Here is a 24,085-nt window from a genome sequence, read left to right as displayed (position 1 = left end):
AGTAGAGCATGGTGATCAAGAGCTAGACTGCTTAGGTTCAGATTCTGGCTCTACCATTTACCTACTCTAGAACCTTGGGCAGGTTATTTAAATTAACTTCTGTGAGCCTATTTTTTTTCCTCTGTTCAGTGGAGTTGGTAATAGTGCCTGTCTCATTAGGTTGTAAGGGTTAACAGAGTTAGTACATCTAAAGCACTTAAAACAATGTGTGACACAGTGTTTGCTCTTAAATTATTAATGGGTATTTGGAGTTCTTAGCAGATCATGTGTTCTCTTGGAGAAGGCAGACAATAAACAATTAGTGGTAAGTACTTTGAAGAAAATACAGCAGTTAATGAGTTAAGGAGTAACCTAAGAAGAGACATTTCATTGAAAGGCTGATCTAGAGTGGTCTGTGTAATATTGTGAGGCAGTATTTTAATTGAGACTTAAATGATAAGAGTCAGCTATTCAGAGATCTAAAGGAGGAACATTTCCAAGCAGAGGGAATAGCAAGTGTAAAAACTGAAGTGATAGCATGCTTGGCTTTTTGAGGAACAGCAACTAGGCCAGTGTGGCTGAAGATGGTAAGAGGGAAAGTAGTGGGAGTTGTGATTGAAGAGGTAGTTGGGAGATAGAACACCTACGCCCTTTTGAGCATGGTAAGGTGTTTAAATTTTTTTTAAAGATTTTATTTATTTGAGAGAGTTGGGGGGAGGGGCAAATGGAGAGGGAGAAGCAGACTCCCTGCTGAGCTGGGAGCCCGCTCCTGGGAGCCTGCTCCCTGAGATCATGACCTGAGCCAAAAATGCAGATGCTTAACCAACTGAGCCACCCAGGCGCCCCAGGTGTTTAAATTTTATTCAAAGAGTAAAGGAAATTTACTGAAGGATAGTTCTAAGTTGAAGAATAATGTCTGACTGCATTCTAAAAAATTTAGGCTGTAAAATAGAAAATAAACTGAAGGGGGAGGGCAATAGTAGCACCAGAGAGACTAGTTAGGAGGGCTTTGAAATAGTTCAGATGAAATATGATAATGATTTGACCTGAGGCTGTACTAGCACACAGATGGAGAAAATCAGGGAACGAGCTAAGAAGATCTCTAGATTCTGGGCCTGAGCAAGTGAGTAAATGGTGGTACCAGTGAGTTGGTAAAGACTGGGAAAGAATAGAGTTAAGCGGAGAAAATTGAATTCTGTTTTGGGCTTGTTATGTTCATGAAACCAATTAAACATCAGAAAAGAGAGATTGTTCTAGCAGATGTGGAAAATCTGGATGTCAGAAGAGAGATCAAACATAGAGAAATAAGTTTAGATATCATCAGTATATGGTAAATCCATATGTGTGTTAGATTAGAGAAAGTATGTATATTAGAGAAGGTGTATGGGGCACTCCAACAAAATTGCTGAAATACAGATCCATCAGAATATATGTAAAACAACATCTGATAACACCTAAGAATAAAACTGTAGGCTGTAATCTTACAATACACACAGAGTAGGCAGTCAGTGAATTTAATTTTGACCTATTTTTAAAATGGAAATAAAGGGGTGGAAAATAAAATACATATCTGGTTTGTAAAATCCCCTTTAGTAACTGCCATGTATAATTGAATATTAGATTATAGAATGTGAATATTGAATACCATACTGAATATTAGATTATAGAATATGAACATTGAATAACCATACTTGCCCTTATAAGTTGTGTTTGTTTTTTTCCAGTACAAATACAAATTTGCCCATTGTATCAGCAGAATCTGTGGAGATTGATGATGCATTATACAGGTGAGAATCTTATGGAAACTGAAATTTACTTTACTCATTTATTGTTCTAAAGTAATGGAATACTGTATTTGAAAATACCATTAGGCCTATGCAGAGTTTTGTAAATACATCCTAAAAGTTCCTCTGAGGTTAAAATTGGAGTTTTCTCTGATTTTTTTTTTTTTTCTGTAATCTGAAAGCTTGAGTAATATTTAAATCTCAGTTGCTTTAGGTTTAGGTGATATGGCTAAGAATGATTTTGTTACCCACTATAAAATATTCCTCTTGTTTTTGGACAGGAGTACGTGCTTATGTTCTTTTTTTTTTTTTTTTTAATGAAGTTGGTTTTTTTTTTTAGATTTATTTTTATTTATTTATCTGAGAGAGAGAGAATGGGAGATAGAGAGCACGAGAGGGAAGAGGGTCAGAGAGAGAAGCAGACTCCCTGCCAAGCAGGGAGCCCGATGTGAGACTCGATCCCGGGACTCCAGGATCATGACCTGAGCCGAAGGCAGTCGCTTAACCAACTGAGCCACCAGGCGCCCCCATGTTTATGTTCTTGATAGTGCAGGAGTCTCATGAAAAACAGTCCATTTCGCTTCAGTTATACGGTAACATCTAGAGAATATATTTACTTCAGTGTAATCTCATTAACAACATTGCATGTTTGCACTATAAAGACAACAAGGAAGTATTATGTGGTTGAAGATGATTTGAATGGAATTTAGTGAGTTTCTTTTTTTTACTGTACCTTTTCATGAAATCAAAATATTTTTATTAGAATTAAAGAGAAATTAAAAATATATATATTGCTAGCACCTTTTTTTTTTAAGTTATTGATTTATTTGTTTAAGTAACCTCTACATCCAACATGGGATTTGAACTCAGGACCCCAAGATCGAGAGTCGCATGTTCTTCCCAACTGAACCAGCCAGGTGCCCCTATATTGCTATCACTTCTAAGACTTTTTTTTTAATACTTCAAGTTGTTTGTATGGAAGATAGTGTAATCTCAGTTTTAAAGTTTTTAGATTTCCTCTTTATATAATTATGAAAAATAGATTTTATGTAGATAGAATTTGGAATAATGGGCTGTTTATTTTGAATTCTTCTTTATATTTTGTGTGGGATGCAGAGTCAATCTTGAGCATTTTAGGAAGAGCTGAATCAACCTAGTAGGTTGATTTCAATTACTGTTTTGTGCTATACACTTGGAAAAAGAGATAAAAGACTAAACTTAATTTTGCTTTGTGAAAATTGTTTTACCATACGGTTTCCTGATTATAAATATACTTTAGAAATCACCTTAAGTTTGGACTCTTAATCTATAATTATGGTGTTCTTAACGTCCTTTTGAGCATATTCTTGGGATAACAAATGGCAGCTACTTGGAGTAGCATTGGCTAATTTTATTCATTGTTTAGTTACAATCCTTATGAAACTTTTTTATATCCCTCCAACCCTGTAATGACTGATTAATGATCATAATTTTCAGTAAACCAGAGATTAAATTTTCCATTTGCAGTGTTGCATAAGTAGGGCTGCAGTTTGCTTGAGTGAAAAATATAGAATATAGTAGTTTATATACAATCAGGTATTGCTGGATCATAAAGTAGTTCTATTTTTAATTTTTTGGGGGAACCTCCATACTGTTTTCCATAGCAGCTAGACCATTTTACATTCTTACCAACAGTACACAAGGATTCCATTTTCTCCACAGTCTTACCTTTTTATTTTCTGGCATTTTGTTTTTTATAATGGCCATCCAAAGTGGTGTGAGGTGATATCTCATTGTGGTTTTGCATTTCCTTGACAATTAGTGATGTAGAGCATCTTTTCATACCTGTTGGCCATTTGTGTCTTTGGAGAAATGTCTTTTCTAGTCCTTGCTCATTTTTCAATCATATTCCTGGTGGGGGGGGGGGTTGCTATTGAGTTGTAGTTCCATATATAATTCAAATATTAACCTCTTATCAGATACATGGTTTGCAAAAATTCTCTTCCATTTTCACTTCATTGACTGTCTCCTTTGCTGCAAGTTTGAGGTGGTCCCACTTGTCTACTTTTGCTTTTATCGCCTGTGCTTTTGGTATCATATCCAGGAAATTCTTGCCAAGACCAATGTTAAGAAACTTTTCCCCTATGTTTTCTTCATAAGTTTTATAGTTTGGGGTATTAAATTTAAGTCTTTAATCCATTTTGAGTTGATTTTGTATGTGGTTTAAGGTGAAGGTCCAATTTCATCTTTTACATGCAGAAATCCAGTTTTACCATGTATTAGCCATGTATTAGCCCCAACTTTCCTTTTCCTCTAACTACACTGGCCATACTAGACTACTTTCTTACCAAACACAGTTTATGCTTTTACACTTCATTGTCTTTTCCTTGGTTGCCCTTTCATGCCTTAACAGCACTCAACACCATTGGATCCCTTTTCCTGCCTCCCTCTTCCCCATTCCCAAGCTTAATTAAATGCTACCAAATCTACTCAGTAACCTAAGCTAGAAACCTTGGTATCATCTTAGATTATTCCCTATCTGTCATCCTCCAAATTCACTTTTTTAAAAATCCTTTTAGTTCTTTCTAAAAAAAATGTTAATTCCAACTCTTTCGTTCTCTCTCCCTGCATTCAGCATCTCTCAGTTGAACTATTATAATAGTCACTTATGTGATCTCTTTAGACCTGTTGAATTTCTAATCCACCTTCCATACTTTATTCAAAGTGATATTTTTCAAATTTACTTCAAAGCCCCGGCTTCTCTGTTTAAAATACTTGTATGGTTCCCTCTCAGTGGCTGAGAGGATAAATTTTGGTATGAGATCTGAATTTGAATTATCCTTCATCATTTTAGAGTGTGTGATCTTAAGTTACTTAACCTCTTAAGTCTAATTTTTCTTTCATTCATTTTTTTCATAAAAGTTCATCCATTCAACAAATAAGGAGAAAAATGTATACAAATTGCAATTAATCATGAAGAATAGTGCCTAAGAGCTCAATAATTTCTAGTTACTATTTATTGTTTACCGTGAGTTATGGCCATATCTTTCTTTTTAGTGTCCATGTCACTCCTTACTACTTTACCCTTTAACATCCTGTTCTTTAGCTTTGTCAAACTGTATGTATACATTGTCATAGTCTAAGTTTTATATTACCCTACTTTTAAAACTTAAAAGCTAACCTATTATTGTTTAGTGGATGCTGACCGAAGATGTTAAACTTCAGGGTCAGAGACAAAGGACTTCATTACTTACAATACAGAAATTAGTATGCCTATCAGGATGGTGGCGGTTCCCCTTGCTCCCAAGTCCCATAGGGGCAATGCCATGGGCCCAGATGGATTCTTTGTAGGTAATGCGTTTACATCACAGCTGAAATACACTGCATTTGGGGGACCCACCATTTATGTCAAACAGTAAGCAAGCCTGCTCTTTGTCTTGGAGAAAGACTGACCTCATCCCTCAATTTTATGTGCTGCAAACATGACCCTAAGAAAAGGCCCAAGTAAAGAACAGTCAGGTCTTTGCCTGCTGGGCATATCTAGAGAAACGTGGAATGTGAACGACCCAGGAAGGAGTGTCTTCCAAAGTAAACACATGTTTTTTTCACTGTTATTGAGGTGTAACTGATATATAGTAAACTGTACATATTTAAAGTATACAATTTGATGTGTTTTGACATAATGTATATATTATGAAATCACCATAGTAATATAGATAATGAATATATCCATCACACCCGGACATTTTCTTTGTGCCCCTTTGTAATCCTCCTCCCTTCTCTCTCCATCTGTCTACCATTTCCCCAGGCAACCACTGATCAGCTTTTTGTCACTGTAGAGTACTTTGCATTTTCTAGAATTTTATTTAAATGGAATTGTACAGTATGTATATATTTTGCGGGGAGAGGGCCTGGCTTCTTTCACTAAGCATAATGATTTTGAAAGTCATCTGTACTGTCTTACCAGTAATCTGTTCCTTTTTATTGCTGAGTTGTATTCTAGCATATGGATATACAATTTATTTAACCATTTTTAAAAATTTTTTTATTTAAGTTCAGTTTAACATATACTGTATTATTAGTTTCAGAGGTAGAATTCAGTGATTCATCAGTTGCATACAACACCCAATGTTCATTATTTCACGTGCCCTCCTTAATATCCATCACCCAGTTACCCCATCCCCCTACCCATCTCCCCTCCATCAATCCTCAGTTTGTTCCTTATAGTTAAGAGTCTCTTATGGTTTGCCTCCCTCTCTGTTTTTCTTATTTTTCCTTCCCTTAACTGTTGATAAGCATTTGGGTTGTTTCCAGGTTTGCGTTATTACAAGTAAGGCTGCTATGAGAATTTATATACAAGTTTTAGGGTTGACATATGTTTTCATTCACTCTTTGATAAACACCTCGAAGTAAATGTCTGGGTTGTATGGTAAGTGTATTTTTTTAACTTTTTAAGAAATGCCAAGCTGTTTTCCAAAGCGGTTGTACAATTTTACATTTCTACCAGTAGTGTATGAGAGTTTGAGTTACCCCACATGTTTACTCACCACCTGAAATGGTCAGGTCTTTTTTAATTTTAGGCATTCTAGTATGTGTATAGTAGTATTACATTGTGGTTTTAATTTGTATTTCCATAATGACTAACGATCGTGGGCATTTTTTCATGAGCCTCTTTGCTACCTATCTTTAGGGAAATATCTATAAATCTTTCGCTTCTCTTTTTTTTTATTAGCTTGTCTTTTTTTTTTTTTTAAAGATTTTATTTATTTATTTGACAGAGACATAACAAGAGAGGGAACACAAGCAGGAGGAGTGGGAGAGGGAGAAGCAGGCTTCCCGCTGAGCAGGAAGCCCGAGGTAGGGCTCAATCCCAGGACCCTGGGATCATGACCTGAGCGGAAGGCAGACGCTTAATGACTAAGCCACCCAGGCGCCCCTAGCTTGTCTATCTTAATGAGTTCTTTATATACTATATATATCATGTCCTTTGTTATATATATGGTTGCAAATATTTTCTCCTAGTTTGTGGCTTGTCTTTTACTTTTCATAACAATGTCTTCGGCAGAGCAAAATTTTTAATTCTGATCAGACAATTGATGTATTTTTGGTCCTGTTTTTTAAATATTTGCAAAACTCAAGGATACTTAAGATTTTCTCTGATGTTATCTTCTTGAAGTTTCATAGTATTAACTCTTAAACTTAAGTCTGTAATCCATTTTAAGTTAATTTTTTTATAATGTGAGGTGAAGGTCAGAGTTTTATTTTTTTCTACATAGCTCTAATGTTTTAGCACCCCAGTTGAAGATTATCCATCCTCTTTGAATTCCCTGGGTATCTATCTTTGGCAGAATTCAGTAGAGTATATATCTTGATTTATTTCTGGAATCTTCTTTTTCGGTAATCTCTGTGTTTCACTTTACAACAACATTACACACTGCCTTGCTTACTGTCATAAATCTTGGAATCTGGGAGTGTAATTCCTCCAACTTTGATCTTTAGCAGAGTTGGTTTGGGTCTTCTGTGTCCTTTGAACTTCCACATACATTTTAGAATCAGCTTGTTGATTCTTTAAAAAAAAATCCTAATGGGGGCGCCTGGGTGGCTCAGATGGTTAAGCGTCTGCCTTCGGCTCAGGTCATGATCCCAGGGTCCTGGGATCGAGCCCCACATCGGGCTCCCTGCTCAGCGGGGAGCCTGCTTCTCCCTCTCCTTCTCCTGCTCCCTCTGCTTGTGCTCTCTCGCTCTCTCTGTCAAATAAATAAATAAAATCTTTAAAAAAAAAAATCCTAATGGAATTTTGTTTGCGTTTGTGTTGAATCTGTAGTTCAATTTTGGGAATGTCATTTTGACACTATTGAATTTAAGATCCATTAATAAACATCGTATGTCTGTCAGTTTCTTTAGTGTCTCCTAGTAGTGTTATATAATTAACAGTGCAGAGATCTTGCGCAGTTTTTATCAAATTTATCCCTAAGTAATTTGCATTTTTATACTATTGTAAATGGTCATTTTTAAATTTCAGTTACCAGTTATTCATTATTCTTAAATTCAAGCTCAATTGATTTTTTTAATAATTATTCTTATCCAGCAAGCCTGCTAAACTTACCCCTTAGTTCTAGTAAATTTTTTTGTAAACTCCATAGGATTTTCTAACAGACATGTTGTTTGAAAATAAAGAAGTTTTACTTCCTCCTTTCCATTGTAGATGCCTTTTAATTCTTTGTGTTATCACACTGGTTGGAACATCCAATACAGTGTTAAGTGGAAGTGGTAAAGGTGAACAGCCTCACTTTGTTCTTGATGTTCTTTGGAAAACATTCATTCTTCTATGGTGGAGTATGTTAGCTGTAGGTTTTTCATAGATGGCCTTTATTAGGCTGAAGAAATTTCCTTTTGTTACTAGTTTGCTTAGAGTTTTGTTTTGGGTTTTGTTTTTTGTTTTTTTTAAGTCAGAAATGGTTATTGAGTTTGTCAAATACTTTTTCTTCATTCATTGAGGTGGTCATATGGATTTTCTTTTAGTCTTTTAATGTAGTGAATTATAATGATCTTTAAGATTATGATACGACCCTTGCATTCGAATTCTAGGATGAAACCCATTTGGTCATGATGTACTTTTACATATATGTATAAAAATTTTGTTAAGAATCTTAGCAACTGGTTATCTAAGACTGATGAATCACTGAACTCTACCTCTGAAACTAATAATACTCTGTATTAATTAGTTGAACTTAAATTAAAAAATGGGAAAAAAATTTTTACATCTGTGTATGTGGGGGCTATTGTTGTGGAGTATTTTTTAATTGAATGATTTTGTGTTTTGATATCAGGGAAATGCTGATCTCATAGAATGAGCTGAGTATTTCTTCAAATTTCTAGAAAGTGTGTGTAAAATTGGTATTATTTCTTCCTTAAATTTTTGGTAGAAATAACAATGGAGTTTGGAGTTTTCTTTGTGGGAAAGTTTTTAACTACAAATATAATATCTAATAGACATGGTAACATTCAGGTAATATACAATTGACCCTTAGCATAGGTTTAAACTGCTCAGGTCCTTGTGGATTTTTTTTCAATCAATATATTGGAAATTTTTTTGAAAATTTACAAGTTTGAAAAAATTTAAACCACACAGACTAGAAATACTTAAAAATTAACAAAAAGGTATGTCATTAATGTATAAGATATATGTAGAGACTAGTCTGTATTATCATTTATCACCATAAAATACACACAAACCTGTTTTTTAAAAATTTATCAAAACTTATACACATAAACACAGAATATACATGGTGCCATTTGTAGTCAAGAGAAAGGTAAACCAACATAAAAATGCGATATTAAATCATAACTGCATAACTAGTATAACACTGTATGTTAACTAATGGGAATTAAAATAAAAACTTAAAAAATCATGACTACATAAAATTAACTGTAGTGCATACTGTACTAGTGTAATAATTTTGTAGCCACCTCCTATTGCTCTTGTGGTAAGCTCAAGTGTTGGCAAGGATCCCCTTAAAACACCATGTGATGCTAATCATCTTAGTGTGCACAGTTTCTCTCTTCAGTAAATTGTGTATCAATAAAAAGTGATCTCACGGTTCTCACATATTCTTCATTGTGTTTAGTGGAATACTGTAAACCTTGAATAACACTATGGATCCCATATAGAGTGTCACTGATGATGCTGGAAGCACTCCCTTGAAGTAGAGAAAAGTCATGACATTACAAGAAAAAGTTGAACTACCTGATATGTACCATAGATTGAGGTCTGCAGCTGTGGTTGCCTGCCATTTCAAGATAAATAAATGCAGCATAAGGACCACTGTTAAAAAGGAAAGAGAGAGAGAAAGAAAACAAAGGAAGGAAGGAAAGAAAAGAAGAAAAGAAAAAAAAGAAAAAGAAAGAAAGGGAAGAGGGAAGGGAAAGAGTTAGTGAAGCTGAAGCTGCAGGTCCACCAGCAGGCACAAAAACCTTGTACTTTTTGCAAAATATCTTTTTATCTTGTATTGAAAATGCAGCTTTTATGTGGGTATGAGAGTTGCTCTAAGAAAAACGTGCTTATATACTCTAGAAAAAGCAAAATCATTATAAGACAACTTAAAGCAAAAAGGAGGTAAAGGATCTAAAGCTGGAGAATTTAATGCCAGCAAAGGATGGTTTGATAATTTAGAAAGAGACTTGGCTTAAAAAATGTCAAGGTAACAGGAGATGCAGTTGCTGAACAAGAGGCAGCAGTTGAATTCCAGAAAGCCTTTCAGAAAATCATTGTAGAGAAAGAATATCTACCTAAACACAGATGAAAGTGTCCTATTCTGGAAAAAATAATGCCACAAAGAACATTTATTAGTAAGGAAGAGAAACAAGCACCAGGATTTAAGGCAGGAAGGGACAGGCTAATTCAGCTATTTTATGCAAATGCAGTTGGGTTTATGATTAGCACTGCCCTTACCTATAAAGCTGCTAACCCCCCTCTCCACCCTTGAGCCTTAAAGCGGAAAAGGAAACACCAGCCACTAGTCTTTTGGTTGTACAGCAAGAAGGCCTGGACAGTAAAACTCTTTATCCTGAATTGGTTCCATCGATGTTTTGTCCCTGAAGTTAGGAAGTACCTTGCCGGTAAGGGACTGTCTGTTAATATTCTTTTGATATTGGACAATGCTGTTGGCCACCCAGAACCCTATGAGTTCAATATGAAAGGCATCAAAGTGGTCTACTTGCCCCCAAATACAACATCTCTAATTCAGCCTCTAGATTGGGGTAGGGAGGGGGTCATAAGACCTTTAAGGCTCATTACACATGGTACTCTATTGAAAGGATTGTTAATGCCATGGGATAGAAACCCAATAGAGAGAACATCTTGGGAAGGATTACAGCATTGAAGATATCATTATTATAGAAAATGCCAGGAAAGCATTCAGGCCCAAAACAGTAAATTCCTACTGAAGAAAGCTGTGTGTAGATGTTGTACATGACTTCACAGGATTTATGACAGAGCGAATCAAGGAAATTAGGAAAGAGATTGTAGATATGGTAAAAAAAAAAGGGGGGGGCAGGTGACAGGTTTCAAGATACGGATTTTGGAGAAATTGAAGAGCTAGTAGACACCATACCAGAGGAATTAACAGAAAATGACTTGATGGAAATGAGTACTTCCAAAACGGTGCCAGGTGATGTGGAAGAAGATATAGAAGAAGCACTGCCAGAAAACCGATTTGACATTTGACATTTGACAACGTGGTAGAAGAGTTCTGATTATTTAAGACTGCTTTTGACCCTTTGTATGACATGGACTCAGAATCTGTGATATGGGCACTGAAACTAAAGCAAATTGTGGGAGAAGGATTGATGCCATATAAAAACAAATTTAGAGAAATTGAAAAGTAAAAAACAGACAAATCATGATGTTTTTCCATAAAGTTATACTGAATGTGCTTGTATCTCTTGCCTACCCTTTCCTCTCCTCCACTTCTACCTGTGCAACCCTGAGGCAGCAAGACCACCCCTCCTACTCCTCATCCTATTCAGTATGAAGGTAATGAGAATGAAGACTCTTATGATCTGCTTCCACTTAATGAATAATAAATGATCACCATGCTGCACAGTTAATAAACTGATCTGGTGTGTGTGTGTGTGTGTGTGTGTGTGTGTGTGTGTGTTTATGTTTATATGAAAAACTATTAACTGGGGCGCCTGGGTGGCTCAGTTGGTTAAGCGACTGCCTTCAACTCAGGTCATGATCCTGGAGTCCCGGGATCGAGTCCCACATCGGGCTCGCTGCTCAGTGGGGAGCCTGCTTCTCCCTCTGACCCTCTCCCCTCTCATGCTGTTTCTCTCTCTCACAAATAAATAAATAAAATCTTTAAAAAAAAAAAACTATTAACTGTACAGAAAGAACTGAATGAGGCATTTTTGTCATCATCATCATCATCTAAGTATTCATTGTGTAGAACATCATGTACAAAACTCAGACGTGGCTAGCCTATCCTTACATAGGCATAAGGTGAATATGTAATACAAAATTAATGTGTTATCTTACTGTTTCATATCTTTGCCTTCAAAGAATTACATTACTCTACAGTATGACCCCCTCTCTCTTATCATTGGAGAAACTGCTTATCAGCTTCTCAATACAAGTGAGTTTTTTAGAAAATGTAACAATGTTTCCAATACCATCTAGATGTATGACTACAGTAATATATGCCATAAAAATTTTATAAAGATTTTCTCATTTGTATATAAGTTAGGCCACCATGAAGCAATTGAATCAGTTCTGCTAGGCTACCAAAAGCAGTCCTATTGCTGCTGCTTTGTTTTTAATACATGGATTGTTAAACTTATAAATAAATATGGATTCTTTTTCACATTATCTTTTTACTTTAATGTCTAATGTTAATAATACATGTACCATCTACAGTGTTTTGTATCATGTAAGACAAAATTGATATAGGTACTGAAAGATGATTCATCTTATAAACATGATGATAATTTACCATATCAATAAATACAGTACAGTACTGTAAATGTATTTTCCTTACGATTTTCTTTACATTTTCTGTAGCTTACTTTATTTTAAGAATACGGTATATGATACACAGAACATACAAAACATGTTAATTGACTGTTTTTGTTACTAGTAAAGCTTCCAATCAACAGTAGGCTATTAACTAGTTAAGTTTTTTGAGTCAGAAGTTATGCACAGATTTTTGACTGTGTGGAGGGTTGGTACTCCTAACCCCAGCATTGTTTAAGAGTCAACTGCCTTTCTCTCTGAGTGAGCTTTGAGAGTTTGTCTCTTTTGGAGAATATGTTTGTATCTTAGTGGTTGAATTCAGTGGCATAAAATTGTTTGTAATTTTCCCTGAATACCCTTTTTAATGTCTGTAGAATCTGAAATGATGTTCCTTCACTCATTCTCTTACTGGTAATTTTTCTTTTTTCCTGATCATTCTGGCTAGAGGTGTATTGATTTTATTTTAATCTCAAAGAACCAGCTTTTAGTTTAATTGATTTTCCATATTATTTTTCTGTTTTGTATCTCGGTGATTTCTGTTCTTTTTGGGATTTTTCTTCTGCTTACTTTGATATTAATTTGCTTTTCTTTTCCTAATTTCTTTTTTAATTAAGTTTTTTACTTAAATTCCAGTATAATTAACAGTGTTACATTAATTTAGGTGTACAGTATAGTGATTCAGTAATTCTATACATTATTCAGTGCTCATCAGAATAAGTATACTCTTTAATCCCTATCACCTATTTCACCTATCTCCCCACCCCCAACACCCTCCCTCTGGTAACCATCAGTTTGTTCTCTATAGTCTGTTTCTTTGTCTTTTTTTTTTCCCCTTAAATTTATTGTTTCTTAAATTCCACTTGAGTGAAATCATATGGTATTTGCCTTTCTCTGTCTTACTCTGCTTATCCTTATACTCTGTACCTCCATTCATGTTGTAGGAAATGGCATGATTTTTAGTGGCTAAATGATATCCCATTTTATATATGTACCTCATCTTCTTCATTCATCTGTCGATGGACAGTTGGGCTGCTTCCATAATTTGGCTGTTGTAAATAATGCTGCAAGAAACAGGTGCATGTATCCCTTTGCATTAGTGTTTTTGTATTTTATGGGTAAATAACCAGTAGTTCGATTAGTGGATAGTAGGATAGTTCTATTTTTAACTTTCTGAGGAACCTCCATATTGTTTTCCACAGTGGTTGCACCAGCTTGTATTCCCACAAACAGTTCATGAGGGTTCCTTTTTCTCCACATCCTCACCAACACTTGTTTCTTGTGTTTTTGATTTTAGCTATTCTGACAGGTGTAAGGTGATCTGTCCTTGCAGTTATGATTTGCATTTCCCTGACAATGAGTGATGTTAAGCTACTTTTCATGTGTCTGTTAGCCACCTATATGTTGTCTTTGGAGAAAAGTTTGTTTGTGTCCTCTGCCCATTTTTAAATTGGATTATTTGGGGGTTTGGGGGTGACGAGTTGTATAAGTTTTTTATATATTTTGTATACTAGCCCTTTATCAGATATGTCATTTGCAAATATCTTGTGCCACTCTACTGAGTGGCACAACTAATTTTGTTGATTATTTCCTTCACGGTGCAGATTATTATAATTATTAGTTGATTATTATATTATTAGTTGATTATTATAATCAACTAATTTTGTTGATTATTTCCTTCACTGTGCAGAAGCTTTTTATTTTGTTGTAGTTCCAATAGTTTATGTTTGTTTTTATATCCCTTGCCTCAGGAGACATATCTGGAAAAGAATGTTCCTATGGGCAATGTCAGAGACATTACTGCCTGTGTTCTGTTCTAGGATTTTTATGGTTTCAGGTCTCACGTTTAGGTCTTTTATCCATTTTGAATTTATTTCTGTGTTTGGTGTAAGAAAGTGGTCTAGTTTCATTCTTTTGCATGTTGCTGTCCAGTTTTCCCAACACTATTTGTTGTCTTTTTCCCATTGGATATTCTTTTCTCCTTTGTTGAAGATTAACTGACCATATAATTGTGAGTTCATTTCTGGGTTTTCTATTCTATTTCATTGATCTATGTTTTAATTTTTGTGCCAGTACCATACAGTTTTGATTACTACAGCTTCGTAATATAACTTGAAGTCTGGAATTGTGATACCTCCAGTTTAGTTTTTTGTTTTCAAGATTGCTTTGGCTGTTGGGAGTCTTTTGTGGTTCCATACAAATTTTAGGATTGTTTGTTGTAGTTCTGTGAAAAATGCTGTTGGTATTTCAATAGGGAATCTAAATATGTAGATTGCTTTGGTAGTATAGACATTTTAACAGTATTTGTTCTTTCAATCCATGAGCATGAAATGTCTTTAATTTCAATTTATTTCATCAGTGTTTTATACTGGACAGAGTACAGGTCTTTCACTTCTTTGGTTAAGTTTATTCCTATTTTATTATTCTTGGTGCAGTTATAAGGGATTTTTTTCTTAATTTCTCTTTTTTCCGCTTGATTATTAGTGTATAGAAATGCAGCAGATTCTGTATGCTGATTTTGTACCTTGCAACTTTACTGAATTCATGTATCAGTTGTAGTTTTTTGGTGGAGTCTTTAGGGTTTTCTATATATAGTATCGTATCATCTGCAAATAGTGGAAGTTTTACTTCTTACCTATTCTTACCAATTTGGATGCCTTTTATTTCGTTTTGTTCTCTGATTGCTGTGGCTAACACTTTTAGTATTGTGTTTGAATAAAAGTGGTGAGAGTGGATATGTTTGTCTTATTCCTGACCTTAGCGGAAAAGCTCTCAGCTTTTTCCCTTCAAATATGATGTTCGCTATGGGTTTTTCATATAAGGCCTTTATTATGTTGAGATATGTTCCCCTCTAAACCTACTTTGTTGAGAGTTTTAATCATGAATCGATGTGGTAGTTTGTCAAATGCTTTTTCTGCATCTATTGAAATGATCATAATGGTTTTTATCCTTTCTATTGCTGGTGTGATGTTCTTTTTCTAATTTCTTAAAGTGGAAGTTGAGATAATCAATTTTTGAGATCTTTATTCTTTAGTAATATGTCCATTTCATGCTAAAAATGTCCCTCTAAACACTGCAGTCTATGTGTCTCACAGGTATGTCTTCATTTTCATTCATTTCAGAAAACTTTATAACTTTTTTTGATTTTTTTTTTTTTCTGACTCATGGGTCATTTAAAAGTGTGTTGTTTGGCTTCCAAATATTGAGAGATTTTCAGAGATCTTTTTGTTGTTAATCTCTAATTCAGTTCCATTGGTATCAGTGGATAAGCTTTGCATGACTTCATATTTTTTTTTAGTGTTTTGTTATAGAATATGGTCTATTTTGTCATTGTTCTATGTGCATTTGAAAAGAATGTGTGTTCTGTTGTTTGTTGGACTGTCCTATCAATGTTAAATTGATTGATAGTGTTTTTCAGGTATTCTATATCATAATTGATTTCTGTCTAGTCTTTATACCAATTATTGAGAAGGGGATGTTGTCTTTCATTTTGTGTTTGAACATTTCTCATTTCAGTTCTGTCAGTTTTTGCTTTGTGTAGTTTGACCCTCTGTTATTAGTGCATAAACTTTTAGAATTGTTATGTCCTCTTGATGTACTGACTATCATTTTGAAATGGCCCTCTTTATCCTGGTAGTTTTCTTTGTTCTGAAATCTATTTGTCTAATATTAATAGAGCCACTCCAGTTTTCTCTTTGTTATTGGTAGCATGATTTATCTTTTTATACTTATTTACTCTTATTTGTGTATTTAAATTTTGGCTCCTTGTAAATAGAATATAGTTGGGTTTTTCTTTTATTAGGTCTGCCAATCTTTGTCTTTTAATTGGAGTGTTTAGACCATTTACATTTAATGTGAAACAGTGATACCATTTTGCTTTCTAATTGTCTGATCTCTTACTGGTTTTCCATTTCTTTCTGTGTTTTTTTTTTTAATAGTTGAGCATTTTTTATTATATTTCATCTCTTTTATTGGCATATTATATACTAATGCTTTGTTTTGTGATTACTTTATGGTATGTCACATATATCTTTAATATATTACAGTGTATGTTAAAATAATGTTCTATCACTTCCTGTATGGTATGGGGATGTAACAACAGTATAATTTCACTTCTGCTATCCCAGGATTTCACTCATTGTTGTCTTACATTTTACTTCTACATGTTACAAATTTGCAGTTCATTGTTGTTTTGGGCTTAAATAGTCAACTCTTTAAAAGAGAATTTTTAAATAACAAGAAAGGATTTTTGTATTTATCCATATATTTGTCATTTGTGGTGTTCTCTATTCCTTTGTGTAAGTTAAGATTTCCGTCTAGTATCATTTTCCATCTCCCTGAGGATTTAGTGTAACATTTCTTATGGTGAAGGTCTGTCAGGATTGAATTCTTTCAGTTTTTGTATGTCTAAAAAATTCTTTATTTTTTGAAATTGAGTACAGAATTCCACATTGGCAGTTTTTTTCCTTTCAGTGCTTTTAAAATGTTGGGCCACCATTTCTGATCTCTAGTGCTTCCTGGGAGAAAGTCAACTGTCATTCTTATCTTTCCTCTGTAAATAATATGCCCTATTTTCTCTGATTGCTTTTAATATTAACTCTTCATCCTGGTTTAAATAATTGTGATATATGCCTTGGTGTAGTTTCCTTTATATTTCTTATTTTTCGATTTGTTCACATTGTGGTCTGTGAGTTGATTGATTGTATTCGTGGAAAAATTTTAGCCATTAGATCTTTAAGTATATTTTTATCTCTTTTTCTCCAGTCTCTTTCAGGGACTCTAATTGTTGTTGTTCCACAACTCATTAATGCTCTGGGCTTTTTGGGTTTTTATTCAATCTCTGTGTTTCATTTTGGAAAGTTTCTGTTGCTGTATCTTCAAGTTCACTTCTGCAGAGTTGTCTATTAATACCATCCAGTTTATTTTTTCATCTTCAATATTATGGTTTTTATCTCTATAAGTTTTGCTGCTCATGCTTTTCTCTACCTTCTTGAGCATATGGATTATATTTATATTTCAACATATTTGTATATAAAGTCTATCATCTATGTCATTCCTAAGTCTGTTGTATTGTCAGTTTTTCTATTCATTATGAATTGTATTTCTCCACTTACTTGCATACCTGGTAATTTTTTAATACATGCCAGACATTGTGAAGTTTACCTTTTTGGGTACTGCGTCATTTTGAATTCTTTTAAATATTCTTGAGCTGTGTTGAGAGACACAGTTAAATTACTTGAAAACAGTTTTATTTTTTTCAAAGCTTGCTTTTAAGCTTTGTTAGGCAAGATTAGAAGAGACTTAAGTCTGAGGCTAATTTTTGCCCACTATTGATATATCCTTCTAAGTATTCTATCCAGATTCTCCACTTGGCTGGAGAGCAACACAAACTATTTCTGGCCCTGTTTAAACAGCCATCATTGTTTCACCAGCCCCTCTTGGGTGGTTCTTTCCCCAGCTTGAGGTTATTTCCTCATATGCGTTTGCTTTATCTTTCTCAGCTAAAGACTCAAGGAGAACCCTCTACAGATCTCTGGGGCTCTCTCTCTGCATCTCTCTGCTTTCAAATTTTAGCCTTCTTGAATTCACAGCCCTATCTCTTCAATTCAGGGAGACCACCAAGTTCTGTTGGGTTCCCCTTCCTGTACTGCAGCCTGGAAACTCAGTAGCTAGGGCATTCATAAAGCTCACCTCATTTGTTTTTTTCTCTGAGATTACTGTCCTGAGATGCCTGTTCTCTGTGTCTGAAATCTGTTGTTTATTTATATTGTCCAATTTTCAATTGTTAAAGACGGGCAGAGGATAAATCTGGTCCTGTTACTTCACCATGGCCAGTAGTAAAAGTATTAATGTATTTATTATGTATCTCTTATATGCCATTCTTTTCCATGATTTTCTTTTTCCTGTTATAGAATGCTTTTCCTTTTTTGATTATTTTTTAACTCCTATTAAGTCTTCAGAATTCAACTTGGATGAAGCTCATTTGTGAAGATTTCCATGACCTCCACTGATGAGATTATTACTCCCTCTTCTGTATTTCAGATTCCCTTAGTTTCTGGTACTTTTGTATATAGTACTTAATAAAGAATTATTTGCTTATTTATCGTTCTGTCTCTATAACTTGTCACAGTCATTCTGCTAAGTATTTCATATATTTTATCTTACTTAATTTAATCCTCATAGTACCCATATGAGATTGTTGTTATTATGGTCCCCACACAGTGCCAGTGCCTGGCTTGAGATAGATACCTTAATAAATATATGAATGCATAATGAAGATAATTGAAATGCATCCAGAAGAAAGTGATTAGAGTGTTGAGGGGGGCCTCAAAATGATGTCATGTTTGGAATTGTTTAAGGAACTGGAGATGTTTAGGCTGGAGAAAGAAGACTCTGGAACCTGAATACCATCTTCAAATGTTTGGAGGGATGTCACATCAAAGAAGGATTAGACGAGTTCCCTATGGCCCCAAGGAGGTAAAATTAGGACTAGTGGATGAAAACTGTAGGGAGATATCATACCTTCAAGAAAGGGAGAATCTTTGGGCGCCTGGGTGGCTCAGTTGGTTAAGCGACTGCCTTCGGCTCAGGTCATGATCCTGGAGTCCCAGGATCGAGTCCCACATCGGGCTTCCTGCTCAGCAGGGAGTCTGCTTCTCCCTCTGACCCTCTTCCCTCTCATGCTTTCTATCTCTCGTTCTCTCTCTCTCTCAAATAAATAAAAAAAAAAAAAATCTTTAAAAAAAGAAAGGGAGAATCTTTAAGGAATAGGGCTCTCTAAAAGTAGAGTAGATAACCTTGGTAATTTCTTTCCACTGGATACTTCACTGATATTTTGAGTATCTGCTTTATAGAGTAAGCTGTAATATAACAATGCTGGACATGAGGTTATACTCTAGGCTCTTTAAATCCCATCTTTACTACTTACTAACAACATGAACTTCATCAGATTTAAGTGTCACTATCAGAGTACCAGACATTGCCTAACACAGAGTAGGTACTTAATTAGTACCCTTCCCCTTGGTGGCCAAACATTGAAAAGGTAGATAATTTGGGTAACTGCTGAGAATCTGTCTGAGATTTTATGATTCTTTGGAAGACTTTGATTCATATATCTTTGTTTTATTCTTTTAAGTTCTTTGTCATTCTTAACCAAGTTTGTGTCATGGCTATTCATTATTTACCTAAGTAATCTTCAAAATAATTCATGAAAAGAAGTCTGAGATGAAATACATTTTTTTAACATAGTTCGTGTGACTCTGAACATAGGAAAAAGGACTTAAGTTCTCTGCTAGGTAGAACATAAACATGTTGTTTTTATTCTTATGTGCCAATTCATTTCATTAATTTAGCAAGTTGTTTTTGTGTGTCTGTAACGTGCCAGGCCCCTATTAATCACTGAGAATACAATAGTAAATAAAGCAAAGGCCCTGCCTTAAGGAATCTACAATCTCCTAGGAAAAATAAATAGCAAAAACACATTGTGATAAATGTTGTAATAGCTCAAATGTAGGATATTATAGATGCACATAAAAGATCATCCAGCACTGTCTTGAGTAAGTTTAGGTGTTGGGAGACATATCAAGGGGGAAAGTAATGTATAAGCTGAGACTGGACGATGAGTACAAATTTTTCAGGCAGAAAATATTGAGGGGAGGAATACTCCAGAAAACTATCTGATGGCCAAAGACAACATACCATGTTTGAGGAACTGAAAACCTTTAGTCCACTTGGAACATGGAGTTTGATGGAGGAGTGACAAAAGATGGGACTAGAGAGGCAAGCAGAGACTAGCTTATGAACGGCCTTGTGACTAATATTAGAATCTAGACTGAATCATAAGGGAAATAGGAAACCATTGGAGTTTTTAAAGCAGGAGAATGATTTGACCAGATTTGTATTTCAGAAAGACTTTTTATGTTAGTAGGAAGTTAATAGGTTATATATAAAACTGAAAAATCAAGAAATAAAAGTATAAACATATTACTGGAAAAAAGGGGGTAAATATTAGAAGAAACAACTAAAAGAATTAAGAGTGGTTGCCTTTGGTGTATAGGAATCTGGGTAGGGAAGAGTTAGGTCAGGGAACTGATTTTTCTTATTCCTCCAGTAAACCTTATTAGAATGATTTGACTTTCGTAATCTACATGCATTGTAGCATAGCGGGTAAGAGTATGGATGCTGGGGCATGTGGGTGGCTCACTCGGTTTAGCGGCTGCCTTCAGCTCAGGTCATGAACCCAGCGGCCAGGGATCAAGCCCCACATCGGGCTCCCTGCTCAGCTGGGAGCCTGCTCCTCACTCTCCCACTCCCCCTGCTTATGCTCTCTCTCTCTCTCAAATAAATAAATAAAATCTAAAAAAAAAAAAAAGAATGCATTTGATTTAAAAAAAAGAGTATGGATGCTAAGGCCAGACTGCCTGAATTGAGTCTTACCTCCACTGTTTATAAATTATTTAATTTCTCTGTGTTCAAGTTTTCCTTTCTGTAAAAATGGAATAATAATAATAATAGGATTTGTAGAATTTTGTGAGGATTAAATGAGTTAATACAAGTAAAACACTAAAACAATATGTGGTGCATAATAAACACTCAGTGTTAGCAGTTATTACATGTCAGCACTGTTAAGGTTCTGATATACAAGAACAGACAAATTTACCATTGTATTGGTGAAGGGGTTTAAATGTTGGCTTTTAGTAATCAAGAGAACAAGCAGACAAAAAAATCAGAAAGGGTATAGAATTCAGCAACATGGTTATTAAAATTAATATAATTTTATATATAAAGAATGTATCTAACCAGCTGTTGAGTACATTCTGTTTTAAGAGCCCATGGAATATTTGCAACATTTGCAAATTCTCAAATACTAAAAAATGAAATCATATAGATCTATTCACAATGCATTTAGGCTAGAAGTAACTAACACAAAAGATAGCTAGAATATTCCCCATGAAGTTAGAAGCTTAAAAATACACTTCAGATTAACCCATAAGTCAAAAATGAATCATAATTAAAACTGGAAAATAATAAAGAAGTACTGTGTATCAAAACTTGGGATGCTTTTTAAGATCAGTTCAAGTTTTACATGTGTATTTTAGAAAAGAAAACCTGAAAACTAATTAAAGTTTTTATTTCAGGAAATTAGGAAAAAAGAGAAGACACCAGCCAAGGCTAGCCTTGTAAGCAGGCCAATGACCAGCCCTGCTGTTAATTTTTCCTACACATTAAAGATGTGAAACTACAGGGACTTTGATATACTGCAGGAGGAGAGTTATTTGGTACACTTCAGAAAAACAGTTTGGCATTACCTAATAAAGTTATCCCTGCATTTCTTCTCCTAGATATATTATGCTATAAATATATCTGTAGAAACTGCTACATACACATGTGTATCATGAGACATATCTAAGAATGCTCATAGTCTCACTATAAGTAACTGTCTCAAAACTATAGAATAACAGGGGTGCCTCGCTGGCTCAGTCAGACGAGCATAAGACTCTTGATCTCAGGGTTTTGAATTTGAGCCCCACATTGAGTATAGAGATTACTAAATAAATAAATAAACTTTAAAAAAGAAGCCATGCTACAAAACTATAGAATAGTTAAATTATGGTATGTTATTACAATAGAATAGTACAGTACAATAGAATAAAACAACTGAAAATTAATGAATAGCCACATGCATTGATAATAAGTAAATCTCATAAATACAATATCATTCAAAAGAGGCATGACACATAAGACAATATTCAAAATGATCCCATTTATATAAAGTTCCAAAACAGACAAAACTTAAATATACTGCTTAGGGTTACACAAATAAGGATGGCGAAGACTATATAATACACAATTCTATAAATACCGTAGCAGATGTTCAGCAAATATTTGATGACTAAATGGATGGTTTGGATCTCTGAAAAAGAAATGGTAAATACTGATTTAAAAAGAAAAGTCTAGGTTTTATTATATTTTGCAGGAATAAGGAAGGGGGGCGCCTGGATGGCTCTGTCAGTTAAGCATCTGCCTTCGGTTCAGGTCGTGATCCCAGCGTCCTGGGATCGAGTCCCACATCGGGCTCCCTGCTCAGCGGGGAGCCTGCTTCTCCCTCTCCCACTCCCCCTGCTTGTTCTCTCTCTCTCTCTCTCTGTACCAAATAAATAATAAGTAAATAAAGGAATAAGGAAGGAAATAACAGCTTATGTTTATAAAGTTTCTTCTGACTAGACAAGAAAACCCTTTTCAGGCTTTTAAATTGAACATAAATAGTTGAAATACAGAAATCAAGTAAACATATATATATATGTGTGTGTGTGTGTGTATATATATATATATATATATATATATATATATATATATATATATACACTAAAAAAACATACATTAAACCAGCATGTATTTTGTGCATTCCAAAAAAAATCTTCTAAACCAAAGGGTTTAGTTATCTGTACTTAACTCATCTTTCAGTGATTCTTGTTAAGAATCCATTGGAATGTCCATTATCTTCAAAACCTTGGTATAGCATCAAGTTTATCACTGTTATTTCAAATTAACTTTCTGTTGCCTTTATTATTGTATCTGACTTTTTTAAATAGCCAATACGTATTTTTTGAAATTTCCGTTCTGATGCTACCTTGTGGCTATTAATATGGATGGCTTAATAATATCCCTTATTTACTTTATCAGCATTTATATTTAAAGTAATGTTTGGGGGCACCTGGCTGGCTCAGTTGATAAACATGCAACTCTTGATCTTGAGGTCGGGAGTGTGAGCCCTATGTTGGGCGTAGATATTACTTATAAAAAGAAATAAATAAAATAATAGAAAATTGCTATAAGTCATCTAAACTCCCAAGAAGGGAACCAATTTTTTTGTCTTAGAAATCCTGTTTACAGTAAAGGCTTAAAGTGGAGATAACAAACTCAGATGCCTGTAGTGGCCCCTGAGGTAATAAATGAAAGGAGCAGGATGGGAACTGTGGCAAGTCTAGAGACATAATCCTCCCTATCTAAACAGGACAACTCCTACTCAGCTCCATCTGTTTGTTGCTATGTGAGAAGGTGGTGCCAGATCTTCAGTTTTTTCAGAATATGTCATATATTTGGCAGTTAATTTAGAAACATTAAACACTGTGCAAGTGATCCAAAACAGGTCTGTGGCAGGATCTAGTTGCTAGGCTATTCATTTGCAAACAACCTTAAAGGATATGTAATTTTGGTGAAATAATTTGTTTTTTATTGTGTTTTACCTATAGTCGACAGAGGTACGTTCTTGGAGACACAGCAATGCAGAAGATGGCCAAGTCCCATGTTTTCTTAAGTGGTATGGGCGGTCTTGGTTTGGAAATTGGTAAGTAGTATCTTTATTCATAATTTTTTATATGACACTTTGAGCAACATAAGTTAAAGAATTTAATTTCTTTCCCTTGTATATATTTTTACCTATAAAGGAAGTTAGATCCAAAACCTTGAGAAGATTCAGTTTTGATTCTTTTAGCAACACTATTTCTTTTCTTTTCTTCTTTTTTTTTTTTACGATTTACTTATTTATTTGAGAGGGAGAGCAAGCAGGAGCAAGGGGGAGGAGCAGAGGGAGGAGCAGGCTCCCCACTGAGCAAGGAGCCTGACGTGGGGCTCAGTCCCAGGACCCTGGGATCATGACCTGAGTCAAAGGCAGACACTTAACCAACTGAGCCACCCAGGCACGCCTTGACAACACTATTTCACTATAACACTGTATACTGTTAATATTCTTCCACAAGGAGCCAGTAATGACTCTTTTGCTTCTCTTTGTTATGATAATAGCCATTAATGATCATTTCTCTATCTTTTTTTT

General features: G+C 34.8%; 1 protein-coding gene across 2 annotated transcripts in view; it reads left to right on the top strand.

The window, feature by feature from the left end:
- UBA6 (ubiquitin like modifier activating enzyme 6) overlaps positions 1 to 24,085 on the top strand; it is a 90,177-nt gene that overhangs the window by 1,950 nt on the left and 64,142 nt on the right. For both annotated transcript variants that reach the window (XM_027599592.2, XM_027599591.2), the window contains exons 2-3: positions 1,704 to 1,766; positions 23,505 to 23,599. In XM_027599592.2, coding sequence (XP_027455393.2) covers positions 1,704 to 1,766; positions 23,505 to 23,599 — 158 coding nt within the window. The remainder of the gene's footprint in view (positions 1 to 1,703; positions 1,767 to 23,504; positions 23,600 to 24,085) is intronic.

The sequence above is a fragment of the Zalophus californianus genome, chromosome 2 (genome assembly GCF_009762305.2).
Source record: "Zalophus californianus isolate mZalCal1 chromosome 2, mZalCal1.pri.v2, whole genome shotgun sequence".
Lineage (NCBI taxonomy): Eukaryota > Metazoa > Chordata > Mammalia > Carnivora > Otariidae > Zalophus > Zalophus californianus.
This window is presented reverse-complemented; position numbering and strand designations above follow the sequence as displayed.